Source organism: Morus notabilis, unplaced genomic scaffold, assembly GCF_000414095.1.
Source record: "Morus notabilis unplaced genomic scaffold, ASM41409v2 Scaffold35, whole genome shotgun sequence".
Classification (NCBI taxonomy): domain Eukaryota; kingdom Viridiplantae; phylum Streptophyta; class Magnoliopsida; order Rosales; family Moraceae; genus Morus; species Morus notabilis.
In genome coordinates this window covers 1509886-1522331 of record NW_010361505.1, presented here as the reverse complement: position 1 = coordinate 1522331, position 12446 = coordinate 1509886, and the positions used below count along the sequence as shown (strand labels likewise).

Genomic DNA, 12446 nt, shown 5'->3' with positions numbered 1-12446 from the left:
CCGACGAACGGCGGGGGGAGGCGTCTCCACGGCGGCGGGCTGTCGGGGGCTTACCATTTTCGGGCTACCCGAGCCCATGCCCGAAGAAAATCATTTTTAGGCGGCGAGACGGGCCTGCCCGCCGTGCCCAAAAATTTTCGGGCATCAGGCATGCCCGCCGCCCGAATGTCCAACACTGTCCCTAACCCATATAATATTTCCATATCCATCTTATTATTTGTGGGTACACGTGGGCACCCCGTGCATGTGGATGAAAATGCCAACCCCAGTATTCCTTCGGGTTTAAAAAAAAAAAAAACCAATTAAAGTCCCGTTCACTTCGCTGATTCGAGTTTAGAATTCGAGTTGAGATGTGATTTTATGTGAGAGCTTTTTATTGTAGCAAAAAAGTTAGATGTGATTATTTGTGAGAGCTTTTTACTGTAGAAAAACTCAAATTCTAAACTCAAATCAGCAAAGTGAACGGGGCCTAAGTGTTAACAACATACCATACTTCACTCTTTGAGCGAAGAAAGAAAGAAAATATCATCTCAGAATCTTGTGTTTTGACATAAATATTTTTTAATATTTTTTAATTATTTATAATTTTAAATTAATACCCTGATGTTTGAAGAACGTTTTTTATACCTTGAATTGAACCCCTTCTAGGATGTAAAAAGACATTTCCACCCTTCTCATTGATTAAACATAAACAAATAATTTTAAAAAAATTCTGTAAATTTTTAAATATTTTTAAATATATTAAACAAATAAAAAATTTAATCTTTTCCTCAACAAATAGCAATTATTTTAGACTTTTTTATTTTTAATATATTTAAAGTATAAAATTTATTTTATTCTGTTTAATTATTGGGAAGAGCAGATGACATTTTACATTTGAAAAAAGAACCATAGAGTATTAAAAAAAAAATTCTTAAAGTACTAATTCAACTTCAAAAAAATAATAGGTACCAGAACGATATTTTTCTTAAAAAAAAATAATAAAAATACCCCTACTTCTCCAGTCTTGCTCTACAATTCTCCTTCTCTACATTTATCATTTCGCAGAAAAGGAAAATGGAAGGCAACAAAGAGCCCAAAAGCCCCGAGTGGTGGGCCCAAAGGGCGTGGTCCCTACTCTCCGCCGTGCGCCGCCAGTCTCCGCTGGTACAATGCATCACCAACTTCGTGTCGATGGACTTGATGGCCAACACCCTCCTCTCCGCTGGCGCGTCGCCGGCCATGCTCCACACGCTCGAGGAGATTCCCGACTTCACGCCCCACGCCCACGCGCTCTGCCTCAACGTGGGTACACTGTCCGCCGCCTGGCTACCGGCCATGAAGCTCGCGGCCGATGTCGCCACCAAGGCCGGGAAACCCTGGGTTCTCGACCCCGTCGCCGCCGGCGCCTCCGGTTTCCGGTTGAAGGCTTGCTTGGAGCTTGTGGAGCTGAGGCCCACCGTTATTAGGGGTAATGGGTCTGAGATTATAGCTCTTTCCAATGCTTCTCTTCATCCCGCCAAGGTAATTACTTCATCAATTTTGCCTTTTGGAGTTGATTTTGCAGCACTTGGATGTGCGTGCGTGTGTGTGTGTGTCTGTAGAGAGAGAGAGAGGGAGAGAGAGAGAGAGAGAGAGAGAGAGAGAGAGTTTTTGGTTGGAGATGTTTGCTGGTCATGAAAATGATGCCACAATCCAGTAGTGTACAAAGATCTAACAGGTTATAAAATAATGGTTTGCATAGTTCTTCTTAATTACAAACATCCAAAAATGGTCACAAAGAATAAAGATTTAACAGGTTTGATACTATATAGCCCCACTTTGAGATTTCAATTCCGGTCTAGTTAATGGAATTAAAGAAATTGAGTCTGTCATTTGAGTAGAATTTTATTTCCGTTCTATTGGTGGATCCCAGAATTTCTGCTATAAAAAGAGAGAACAGAGAAGGGAATGAGGCCATTGATCTTCTTTTTAATCAATAATATTAAAAAGAAGGTCTAATATTTTGTAATTCAATTGTAAATTTTTGTATTCAGTGGATAGTGTCCATTTTCTAAAGTTAAATATCACAATTGATCAGTGTGCAAAGTTTGACATAAGAGACGATTAGAGTATGACAGTTCATAAGTATGCAGTATGCATTATAGTATATTTTTCGTTTTCTCGTCTTTTCACTGTAAAAAACTACTTTTTGAATGTAATTTGCATATAGTTTGATGTTTTCTTGAAAGTGTGTTTTTAAGGGCTACCCAGATTCCTAATCCGAAACTGGAGTTTTCTGTTTTCAATGTGCTATTTCTTTTTATTATCTTTTTAAAGGGCCTTCCAGAGTCACCTTTGGAGCTCACATTGTTGAGTCTTATTACCAGTTGATCTTTACTGATCCAGATGAGGTTTGGTAGCTACTTCCCTCAGTGGGGATAAGGAATTTCAGAACAGAAAACCCAAATGAAATGGAATTTTTCCTATCTAAAATAGGTCTTTGAGCCAGAAGAAAGTCCCGTTTTAATGATTTTCAGAAACTTGAGTTTTTTTTGTTCAATTCTTAAAGAAAATACTTCCTACCAGGCTTTCTGTGCGAATGAATTGCTTTCAAGATTTATGTTAGGAACCCGAAAATCTGAGCTTCATTAACAACACCAAAAATGGAAAATTACAGGATAAATGGGCAGTTTCGAGGATCCCCAACCTCTAAGATAGTGCACAGCACTAGACACTCTCTACAAATCTGATCATCCCTCCTCATTAGCCACTAGACCCTTATTTATACTACTAAAAAACAACTACTAACTATCAGGTTCCTAACATTACCTCCGCCCCAAAGAATCACCTTGTCCTCAAGGTGAAAATCAAGAAATAAAATTGAAAAATGACATCTAAATGATTAAGAACAAAAGGCTTTGTTAGTTCCTTGATTTGAGTCCCCAAATTGATGTTGTCCTCGTAAGTCACGTCTTCAAATTGGAGCCAATCAATTACTTTTTTCTCCATCTTCTTTGTATCTTGGAAAGCAACCACAATCTATCAATTCATTTGAAACTCTCTGCGCAAGCTCATCAATGGTCACAAAAAATATTGGCAAATCAATCCTCACTAAGGGAGTTTTCTTCTTAGCCAACCAGGACATCAACCTTTCAGCCTCACTCTCACCAATTTCTTCATACCCATATGCAATCGTACCATTCCCAGCCCCAAACATGTTAAAGTTGAGGCCCTACTGCCATTGCACCAGAATTAGGCCTACTAATATTGTAATTACGAGGTCCAACCCCAAAATTGACTCTGCCCATACCGAAAACACTAGACCCAACCCACTTCTGAACAGAATTTCGGGATTTAGCCCCAAAATCGCCAGATTTCGCATCGGAATTCCCCGTCTTGGCCATCATCTCGCCGGAGCTAGCCCCAATGGTGTCAAAATCACAAAACCCAGCCTTAAGGACGTCGGAATTCATGGACCCCACTCCAATTCCGCCGGAATCTTCCTTTGTAGCACCGGAACAAGCCCTTTTCACGCCGGAATTGCGAGGCCCAGTCCAAACCGGTCCGGAATCAGCCCCAACCGCGACCGAATCAGGGCTGGGTTCCTTGTTCCGAGGGTATCCATGCCGTCCCAGCCTCGGAGCAAGCCTCTCCTCCTCTAACTCCGGCTCCCACTCCACATCCCGTCGCCGACCAAGCTCCACCGCCCCTCCTAGTGAACCCCGGCCACCTTCTGCCCTCATTCTGTCGTCGACTAGCTCATCTCGCCGCCGACCCAGGCCTCCCGGCCCCAGATCTCGCCGGTAGTCGCGCGCCTCTAAGAGATCTAAGTCTCCGGTACCCGATCTCCCACTCGTGACCTCGGCCTTCACGCATCGGCGCTTCCCGACGAGATCGACCTGATTTGGTACCTCTACTCCGCCTGGGTCATCGCAATCTAGGATCTCTTCACCCCGATGAGCGCGATCTCGCCACTCGAGGCTGCGCCTCCAACAGCCGCAGCGCCGCCTGCAAGTCACCCATCTGGGTCCTAACCTTCCCCACATGGTCCTGGAGTTCTCCTATACTCCCTCCAGAAACCTTGAGATTAGCTCTTAGAGCAGCCCTAAGTTTCTCTCTCAACTCAAAGAGCTCAATGGATCGTAGATACTCTGATACCATTGTTAGGAACTTGAAAATCTGAGATTCATTAACAACACCAAAAATGGAAAATTACAGGATAAATGGGCGGTTTCGAGGATCCCCGACCTCCAAGATAGTGCACAGCACTAGACCCTCTCTACAAATCTGATCATCCCCCTTCATTAGCCACTAGACCCTTATTTATACTGTAGAAATCAGGAAATTAGGCTAAAGTTATGGACCGGATGTGTACCAATCCAGTTAATAGGGGCTTAGAGATAAATTAGGAAAGTAGTTTATCTTTTCAATTTTTAAAGAGATTTCTTGAGATACGGATCTCATTTATTCTAGGGATTTAGTTTCCTTTTTCCGTGGGATATACTTTCCCATTCCTATAGGATAGTTTTCCTATAAATACTGTAATCCTTGTACAGGAATTAATCAATGAAATATACTTTCTTTTCTGCCCTAAAAACCTCCATATACTACTAAAAGACTACTAAAAAACAACTACTAACTATCAGGTTCCTAACACTTTATGATACCCAATTATATGGACCAAGTCAATAGTTTACTGCCTTTTAGTTATTTTAAATTCTCCATCATTAGGTCTGTTTCTGAAGTGATTTTGTTTTCAAGGGTGTAGATAGCTCGCACGAATCAACAGATGCAGTGAAATCAGCAAAGGCATTGGCTCAAGCTACCGGAGCTATAGTCGCTGTATCTGGAGCTGTTGACATCATCACTGACGGGAAGCGAGTTGTTGGAGCTCACAATGGCGTGGCCATGTTGCAGAGGATTACAGCCACAGGGTGCTCCGTTACTGCCCTTATTGCAGCCTTCATTGCAGTGGACCAGTCTCGCGCCTTGGAAGCCACGGCTGCAGCGCTTTCGGTGTTTGGGATCGCCAGTGAGATTGGGATGAACATGGCCAATGGTCCAGCCACTTTGAGAATGCACTTGATTGATTCACTTCATGGACTTGATGAAGATGCTGTTACTTCACGGGTGAAGATCACCGGCTTTTGTGATGAGAAATGAGGCTTTCTTCATTTGGGGTATGTCACATTCGTGATCAACCTTTACTAGATTTTTCTATACGGATTTTCCATGATGAGCAAGTTACAGAAATAATGGATATACATGAGGAATAATCTCAGTTCTTTGCCCACAGTGCATAGTGCATTTTAGCTGTAAACTTTTTGAATAAGTTATACACTGTATTGAAATTACAAGCCAGTATGTTTCTTAATACTCTATCTGAGTTTTGTTTTCTTGTGCATTTGACTTATGGTCGCGCACAAAATTTTTTTCATTGTTGTGGATCCAAATTAGATAGACTTACCTTTCACATTTGTATGCTCCCAGAGATTCCTGTGAATCTGAAAAAAAGGGACCTTAATTAAATATTTGGTATATCAGAGAATCTGGAAGCTGCCAAATTTTAGTTGTCAATTTCCTAACCAGTAGTACACAACCCTTCTATCTGTTTTTGACTTTTTTACATGATCATGTGAAGTCTTAACTTGTGATTCTTTTGTTACATCCTTGTTTTGTATACTTTTCTTTTATATGCAATAGCTGCGTGTCTTTGGGAATAGACCTTTGGTCGGATTAATAAATATCTTTCTCTTCCTGTAGATAATTGATAATCAATCTTAAAGCAGTGGAACACTGTCTCTTGTAGGCATAAAATTTAGAGCTCGTTTGGTGGTAGGGAAAATGGGGGGAGGAGGAAGAGGGGTGAACAAGAAAGAAATGGTCCTACAGATACTTAATTGATTGATTTTTTTTTTTTTTTTTTTAATCAGGTTGAAAACAAATGGAAATCTGTGCATTTCATATGTAACATGATTAACTTTTAAATAGAACATAAGACTTCAAATATCATGACAGGAAACAAGACTGGGAGATAACCCATGGTGGTAATAATACATTGACAAAGCACACTGAGCACTTCCTTTCACATCTACACAAACAAACTCTCAACTGTTACCTCACAACAAGCTCTTCAGTACTTAAGATGCACAGTGATTCTGAGCAAAGTTTCTGCACCGTCTGTTGCGATTTGGCCCGGAGGTATGAGAGGCCGGAGCTCAGCAATCCCGTAAGCATTCTTGAACTTTCCAGTCCCACCAGTTACAGACAACTGTGACATTGTACTCCCAATTGTGTAGACCCCAAAGAAATTGAGATTATCATTGAACTCCCCACCTTCCATCATAGCAGTGAAAGCCATGAGCTGTTTTGCTCCATCTCCCGAGCTTGCGATGTAGATTCCCTGAGCCTTGCCGAGACTCTGTGACCCCAAATCCGGACTTGTGGTCAGTATGTCATCAATAACGGTTATAGTTCCAAAGCCTAGTCCCAACCCATCGGCTGCTAGTTGTGTCTGGATGTTGCTTTTTTGGGTGTCAACATTCCCTGCAAAAGACGTGCCTGACAACCCAGTTCCCAGCGGGAGACCAGTGACCCCATTGACGGTCGGGATGGCTCCATTGGCATTGGGGATGGCCACACCGCTATCCGGGGTGCGGAACCCTATCGGCTTGGCAAAGGGCACTTGGCTACTGTAGATGTTGCCCAACAGGCCGGTGACTGGCCTTGCCGTGGGGCTACTGCCCCCAAGAATGTCATGCATGTACATTTCGAGAACTGGCTTGCCCGGGCCAACTGCAGCCACAAAAATTGCCCTCTGAACGTTTACAATTAGTACTAATGCAAGGAGAATAGAAGGCAGTGGCTTGTTGAACATCTTGGAAAAATGCTTTATTTATGATTTCCTCTTGTTTTTTTGTTTTTATTTTATTATTATTTTTTTGAATGCCTTGGGCTGGGTTGTGAGAATTGAATGTTGAGTTGAATGTAGACGGGGTAATAGATGTTTCTCCTTTTATAGTGAGAGATTTGCACACAAAGGAGTGGTTGACTAGACCCAGAAAGGCGGTGAAGTTGTTGTGTTCGTAATGGGGATGTTTGATTTTGTTTTGTTTTAGGTATCATTCTCATTGATTAATGGCAAAAGCTTGGTGGATTTGTTGCATATTTGGTTCAATTCCATGGGCTTTTATCTGTATTCAAACTCATTTTCCTGGTAGCTGATCATTATAGGTACTATTATTATTATCTTTATTATTTTTTGAATAATTTCAAGAGTCATGCTTTGGGAAATCTACAATTGGTTGTTCTAAAACAGACATTGATGATTCTAGTGCTGATTTCCGAAACCAATACGATCTCTGACTTGGGAAAAAGAAAATCATATTCATAAAGGTTGTCCTCCTATGACCGATTGTAGGCATAGAAAGTTTCCTTAAAAAAGTATCTCGTAGCAAAGAAAATCATATACACAAAGAATTGAACAAAAGTACCCATGTATTTTGGTTGTTCCCACACTAAACCTCCGAATTTATTATCCATAACAAGTTTGTACCTTTTTTAGGTCAATAACTTGTTTTGACATTTGAATGACGAATTTACTCTTTCTAATTTATAAATGACCTTGTAACGAAACAATAATTGACAAATTACCTTTTTCAACATAGCTTGAAAATTCAATTTTTATGATTTGTTTTTCTTTAGTTTCTTTTTAAACATTTAGGCTTTTTCAATTTTTGTTATAAGATCATGTATAATATGCAATTGTAGCCTTATCAATTCAAGGGTCAAAATCAACTTTTGACCCAAAAGTATGAATCCTGATCTTGAGAACATCTAAAATACAATTATTATTATTATTATTATTATTATTATTATTATTTTTATTATTATTATTATTATTATTTTGCTTTTTTGAGACCCCCTTGAACTTAACGTGTTTGGTGGATTGGTCTTTGATCTAAAAATTGTGGCAATTGACCCTTAGAATTTTGAAACCGTTGCATAGCATGTCCAATTGAAAATGGTGTTGAATTTTTAACAGTTTTTACATCCTAAGAAGGGCATTCTAGTCCTTTTGATCAAATTGGGAATTAAACCAAATTAACGACTTCTTCACAGTCTTCATCTTCTTCTCTCTTTGGCCCTTTTCTTCGTAATAATGTGCCACAAGTAAAGTATGTTGATCTTTTTTATTATAAACCCATAAGTAGATATTGTTGATCTTGAATTAATGTTAATTGTTATATTGTATTCTTTTTTTTTTTTTTTTTTTGAAATTATCCCTTAAATAGAAATTCTATTGCAAAATCACTTTTACGTGTTACCCGACAAATCTATGTTGTATCACCCAGTGTGACTATTTAAAACTAGCCTTGTGGATAACTATTATAACGTATTATTTTCTTGTTCCAATTTATACCCTTAGGTACAAATGGTGCCACAAAAATTGTTTGCAAGCGTATTAATTCAGCTCATAAAATAAATTATAAGGTCTTGTAAAATCCGAAACTTAACCGATCAGCATAGTCTCGCTTCATGTCAGATCTTATGCACTAATTGGATTTGGATTCGGTGAACTATTCTAGCCTTATCTTCGATCTTGAGCTTCCATTACCCAAAGTAAATAGCATAAGCACAAGTTAGAGGTTGTTTTTAGTTTTCTTATTTCTTTCATATCAAATTAAAGAAAATATTTTATTTTTACCATTTATTTAAAAATTAAAAATCTTTAATAAAGACCTTATGCTAAATTTTAATTATATATTTTAATAATTATCAAAATGCTTAAAATGATGAAAATGCTTAGTAATTTTTCATATGTATAATTTATCTCCTTGAATAAGAGTAATTTATTTTTAGAGATATTTATCAAACAACTAGGGACAGAGGGCCATGGATATGAAAGGCACACCGGCTTTCCATGGATACCATTTGCTCGTAGGGTGGGAAGCGTAGGAATTGTCACGAAAATGGATTTAAGGGGTAAATTCGGCAACAGCGGACGGAGGAGAGGCCCCGGGCCGGGTGTTTATATGCCCTCCTTAAATTTTTAGTTTTTCAATTTTTACCTATAAGTTTTCAATTATTTTCATATATGCCCCCATTTATTAACAAAAACTTTTAAACCACTAATTCCAATCTAAATAAGTTTTTTAGATTGTTCTTGTGGTCTTTTCCTGTAAAATCTTATACTTACTAATTTTCCTAATTAATTTTTTTTTCTTAATTAATTTACTCTTGTTTTCTTTCCCCCTCCCCCCAAATTTATCCCTTCTAGAATATTTTTTCTATAATCTTTATTCTATCATAAGTGAACCTAAAAGAAATGACCTATTAAAAATATTTTCTTAAATGTGTCCCTAATTAAGCGTTTTTTCAAGCATCCCTCTTAATTACTATTTTTTCATAAGTATTTTTCTCTAATTTATCCTTATTGAAGTAATAAAAACCTTTCAATATTTTTTTAAAAAGTAAACTATTCAAAATTTTAATTCGCATATAATTCAATATACAAATGAACATGTACGCGTGTAAAATTTATTAATTACTATTTTTTCATAAAAACGCGCAAGTCTCAGGATAACTATTCTTTTATTTATTTTTTTTATCCGATTAATAAGCACAACATATTAGTAAATTCAAATAGGAAAAAAGAACAAAACCTGATAGGACTGGGAATATGAATTCATGATGAACTCAATAGGATTCTTCTTTCACAAGTTTTTGACTTTCTTTCTTTGTGTATACAGGTCCTCATGAGTTTTAGTACGTGTTGTGTGGGAAAATTCACATTGACACGTCGGACAATGATTATGCCACACGTGGTTCCATACCTACCACGTCAATTAGCCCTCGACGCCCGAGCCTCATTGGTCTCTCCCGTATGGTATGAGAGCCGAGTGCATAAGGGGATTGAGACCGTTGTTGATACCCAAAATTCTACAAGGTAACGGCCCAGTCCAGATCTAATAAATACAACTCCAGGTATGGCATGTGGGCCCAAGCCATGTTTCGGAGACTTCTATGTGAGCCGCGGTTTGGTAGGCCAAGAAATGTGACAAGGGCCCCAATTAGATCCCTGGCCCACTTGGAGTGGTCTTGGATCTATAAGGGAATTGAGATAACGTGGGTTATGGAGGAAATTAGACATGATAAAACTGTTGGAAACCGAATCAAATTCGGATGCGGAAGCGTGGCGGGGAGGCGGATCGTGTATAACAAAAATTTCATAAAACTTTTGAGATACTCTATAGATTATATTAATTTATGCACGAATAAATTAATCGCATTAATTTATATGTCAAGAACTCAATTAGAAAAAATCCCTGGAGGCCGACTCAGATGATAACTTGAGTTCTTTGACCACGAACAATCCTTGCTCCAATCTTTGTGTTTAGAAAACCAAAGTCTTCCACGTCAATTCATTGATTCCACGTAGACGTGTGTGTGGGCACACGTGAGACAAAACAAGTTTGAATAAACACTCAAATTTTCCACAAACACCAACGCATGCACGATGTGGAATTTTTTGGGAGAAAAAATTTTCCTTCTCTTTTCCTTTTGAGAAATTCGGCCACACTCACTATTAGGGCAGAAATTATGTTTCAAAAATTGTTTTCACAATTTTTTATCATTCTCATATTTAAAGAGTAGAAGTCAAACTTCAAAAAGGAATCAAATCTCTATCTCCTATTTGAATTTGGAATAAAAAGAAATCTCCTACACCTTATCCCTTAAGTGGCCGGCCACCCTAGGGTTTCCATCCTTTGTGTGTGGTGCAAATACTAGATAGGGAAGGAAGAGAAAATCATCCATTATCCTGCTGTCCAATTTTAATTCAAATTCAAATTCGAATTTAAGTCAAACTTAAATTAAATTATGTTCACAATTCAAACTCAAATTTAAATAATCACATTATTTAAATAATAATTAATTCTCAATTAATTAATTTTTGAGTATTTAATTTTAGAATTCCATAATTTTAAAATTCCCATTTTGTCCTTTGTGTCTCATAGAATTACAAGGACGATGCGGGGACTAATGGACCTATAATCCCGAGCTCCAATAAAATTAATAATTAATTAAACACTTTAATTAATTAATTAATTCTATTAATTCCAATAGTTACTCCACTATAAACTTGGAATTACACTCTCGAAATTGTAGACATTAATTACTTCTAAACTGTGAAGTGTCCATTTGATATAGTCATTGCATATAGATCAATCTTCCATAAATAATTCATAATTAGAGTCAGGTAGAATCCGTTAACCTCTCTAATTATATCTGCATCCTCGAGTATCATTGATTCTCTAATGGATTGTGATTCATAAGACACATTCATGAACCAGAGTGCTCTTACTAATCCAAGTACTGAATCAACACTCAAGAGAATTATTTATCTACTTCTTTCTCAAGAAGGAATGGATTCCATCTCGTATAATAACATTCCCGGCTACCTATTTCATCATGTCTCCAAAATACAAGGAATAGGATTCTGGGTCTCAGAATCCGTACCGAGTAAATCAAAATACATAAATCCATAAATAGGAGTTTGTTAAGAACTCATGATTAAGATCATTCTATATATGACCATCGGTAGACTCAATTAGAATTTCTATGCTTAACGGAAATTATTAGAAATTCATATTGTGTCTGTGTCCCTGTTCCACATAATCTCATTATGTGAAATACACTCATTCAATATCTCACCATATTAACAGTGCGGATAACACTGTTCCATTCTAAATGGGAATGACATGTATTAATAATGTTTTAATTAAAGATTCCGAACTTTAATTAAATTCATTATGAACATTGCTTTTTGATTATTATCGTTAAACATTATCCTCTCGTATATAACACTTATATATTATGTTTAAGGTTACATAAATAATCACGGAATTTTGATTTGATATTCATAAAATATTCATAAATACATGCACATAAAATGATGAATAAACTCTTTTATTAAATAAATAATAAATTTCCTATTACATCTTATGTTTCTAGGACATCATTCTCAACAATCTCTCACTTGTCCTAAAGCAGGTAGAATATGTCTCCAATCTTGAAACTTTCTAGGTATCTATGACTGATCTATGTCTGGAACAACTTCCAGATCAGTTAAGAATTTCTAGAGTCAGGTTGCTTTCTTTTGCTGCTTCACAAGCTGCTACACATTAACTCTTAATGATAGAATTAGCAATCACACTTTGCCAACAACCTTTCTTGTCATGACTCATAGTCAAAGTCTATGTATCCCGCGAAAGACAACTCTTTCACTAACTAAACTATCTTATAGTTTCTAATTTTTCTCATACACTTAAGGATGCACTAGATGGCTACCCAATGATCGAATCTTGAGTTCAACTGACAACGACTGACCACTCCCACTGAATATCAGATATTCGGGCTTCTAAAGAATAAGAACATCTTCTTTTCTTTCATTTGAAACATCTTGGTTTTGATCAAATCCATAA

At 37.5% G+C, this 12446-nt stretch overlaps 2 protein-coding genes across 3 annotated transcripts; one reads left to right on the top strand and one right to left on the bottom strand.

Annotated features, from left to right (window-relative positions):
- Nucleotides 1–1008: 1008 nt before the first annotated feature.
- LOC21409525 (hydroxyethylthiazole kinase) lies at nt 1009–6060 on the top strand. Of its 2 annotated transcripts, XM_024166627.1 has the most exons (3): nt 1009–1503; nt 4723–5141; nt 5980–6060. In XM_024166627.1, the coding sequence occupies exons 1-2, from the start codon at nt 1057–1059 to the stop codon at nt 5122–5124; spliced, it is 849 nt and encodes a 282-aa protein (XP_024022395.1). In that variant the 5' UTR covers nt 1009–1056; the 3' UTR covers nt 5125–5141; nt 5980–6060. The 2 variants fall into 2 exon arrangements, with proteins under 2 accessions (XP_024022395.1, XP_024022394.1); XM_024166626.1 differs by lacking the exon at nt 5980–6060 and having other exon boundaries at nt 4723–5398.
- A 22-nt stretch (nt 6061–6082) lies between these two features.
- On the bottom strand, nt 6083–7104 carry LOC21409523 (dirigent protein 16). The gene has a single exon (XM_010099688.2). It carries the CDS (start codon nt 6836–6838, stop codon nt 6095–6097), a length of 744 nt encoding a protein of 247 aa, XP_010097990.1. The 5' UTR covers nt 6839–7104; the 3' UTR covers nt 6083–6094.
- Between the last annotated feature and the right edge of the window lie 5342 nt (nt 7105–12446).